General features: G+C 36.8%; 1 protein-coding gene across 1 annotated transcript; it reads left to right on the forward strand.

Annotated features, from left to right (window-relative positions):
• Nucleotides 1-356: 356 nt before the first annotated feature.
• On the forward strand, nt 357-1,280 carry LOC132662440 (olfactory receptor 2D3-like). The gene has a single exon (XM_060607910.3). It carries the CDS (start codon nt 357-359, stop codon nt 1,278-1,280), a length of 924 nt encoding a protein of 307 aa, XP_060463893.1.
• Nucleotides 1,281-1,906: the final 626 nt, after the last annotated feature.

Genomic DNA, 1,906 nt, shown 5'->3' on the forward strand with positions numbered 1-1,906 from the left:
AGAAACACAAAGGAAAAGATAATTATTGGTTCTGCTCCTTGATGAAATGAAAGTCAAAATCTGCTGATTGAAAAGTAAACTAGATAAAAGAAAAACCTGGGCTTTCTACTAAAGGCAGAACTCTTCATATTTTTTCAAATCCATATAATATGTGAGCATCTTTTTTCAAATAGCTTCCGTAAGAATTAAGGATGGAAATTTTGGAAAATCAAGTGTCTTAAATGCTTCCGAGATATGTTTTCAGTAAAACATATTTGTGCTTACAATGAGATCTTCACTTTCAGGATTTGGTTTTCCACCATAGTCAACTTTTGATTCCTTTATTTGTGCTGATGTGTGGACAGAAATAAACACCAATGGGCACAGAAAACCAAACCTATCTGACTGAATTCATCTTGCTAGGGCTTTCTTCAGATTGGCAGACCCAAATCCTGCTGTTTGTAGTGTTTCTCATCATCTACCTGCTAACTCTGTGTGGGAATTTTCTCATCATAGTGCTAATTCATATTGACTCTCGACTTCATACACCAATGTACTTCTTCCTTAAAAACCTGTCGTTTACAGATCTCTGTTTCTCTACAACAGTCATCCCCCAGATGCTATTCCATTTGCTGGTAATGAGAAAGACCATTTCCTTTGCTGGGTGTTCAATTCAGATGATTTTTTTCCTAGTAGCTGGGTGTACAGAAAGTTCCCTCCTAGCAGTGATGTCCTATGACCGCTATGTGGCTGTCTGTAAGCCCCTTCATTACTCCACCCTCATGACCCAGAGGGTGTGTGTACAGCTGGTCATAGGGTCCTGGGCCAGTGGAGCCATTGTGTCTTTAGTAGACACAATATTTACTTTATGTCTCTCATACCATGGACAGAATATAATTAATCATTATTTTTGTGAACCTCCTGCACTCTTGAAGTTGGCTTCAGAAGAAACCTACAAAGCTGAGATGGCCATCTTGGCAATGGGCATAGTAATTCTCCTTGGTCCTGTCTCCCTCATCCTTTTCTCCTACTGGAATATTACCTCCACTGTGATTCGGATACAGTCAGGTGAGGGGAGACTTAAGGCCTTTTCTACCTGTGGTTCTCATCTCATTGTTGTGGTCTTCTTCTACGGCTCAACTATATTTACCTACATGCGTCCAAATTCCAAGAAGATAAATGAAGGGGATAAGGTGATTTCTGTGTTCTACTCAGTCATAACATCCATGATGAACCCATTCATTTACAGCCTGAGAAACAAGGAGGTAAAGGAGGCATTTAGGAAAGCATTTGGAAGATAGAGCCTCTCAGAGGCAATGATCTTTATATTGATACACATCTATGAGAATGAAGACATTCCAAAGTGGTTCAACATTTTTAACAGCTTTCTCTGTGAACTGTTTCTAAGCTGATGCAGAACTAAGGGTCATACATGTATCCTTGTATATCTAGGATGTTTTCAAGTTTGTCAACTGCATCTTGCTCAACCTTATTCTCTGTGGTTACAGCTTGCTTGCCTCATTACAGCTTTTTGCTATTATATTATATATTATAATATAAATTACATTTATATATTATATACATTTATATATTTATATACATTTATATACATTTTATAAATACATTATATATATAATTTATACAATTTATACATACATTTATATACATATATATGTGTATACACACACACACACACACACACACACATATATGAGGATCTTCATTTACACTGCATTACTGGTTCACTAATACATTTTCACCCAGACATAGTACCTTTCTGTTCTAAACTCTGTGGCTGCTTGTCAGCTTCATCCCACGCTAACATCATCTACAGCCATCCACAAACCTTGGAATACTACCTGATGTCATTATGCTAGACTCTACAATTTCTTGTGAGAAAATATCAATGATTTTTTTTAACCTTAAA

Source organism: Panthera onca, chromosome D1 (assembly GCF_046562875.1).
Source record: "Panthera onca isolate mPanOnc1 chromosome D1, mPanOnc1 haplotype 2, whole genome shotgun sequence".
Classification (NCBI taxonomy): domain Eukaryota; kingdom Metazoa; phylum Chordata; class Mammalia; order Carnivora; family Felidae; genus Panthera; species Panthera onca.

Excerpts from the sequence above, each read along its gene's own strand:
- LOC132662440 (XM_060607910.3), top strand. The coding sequence starts at position 357 with ATGGGCACAGAAAACCAAACCTATCTGACTGAATTCATCTTGCTAGGG.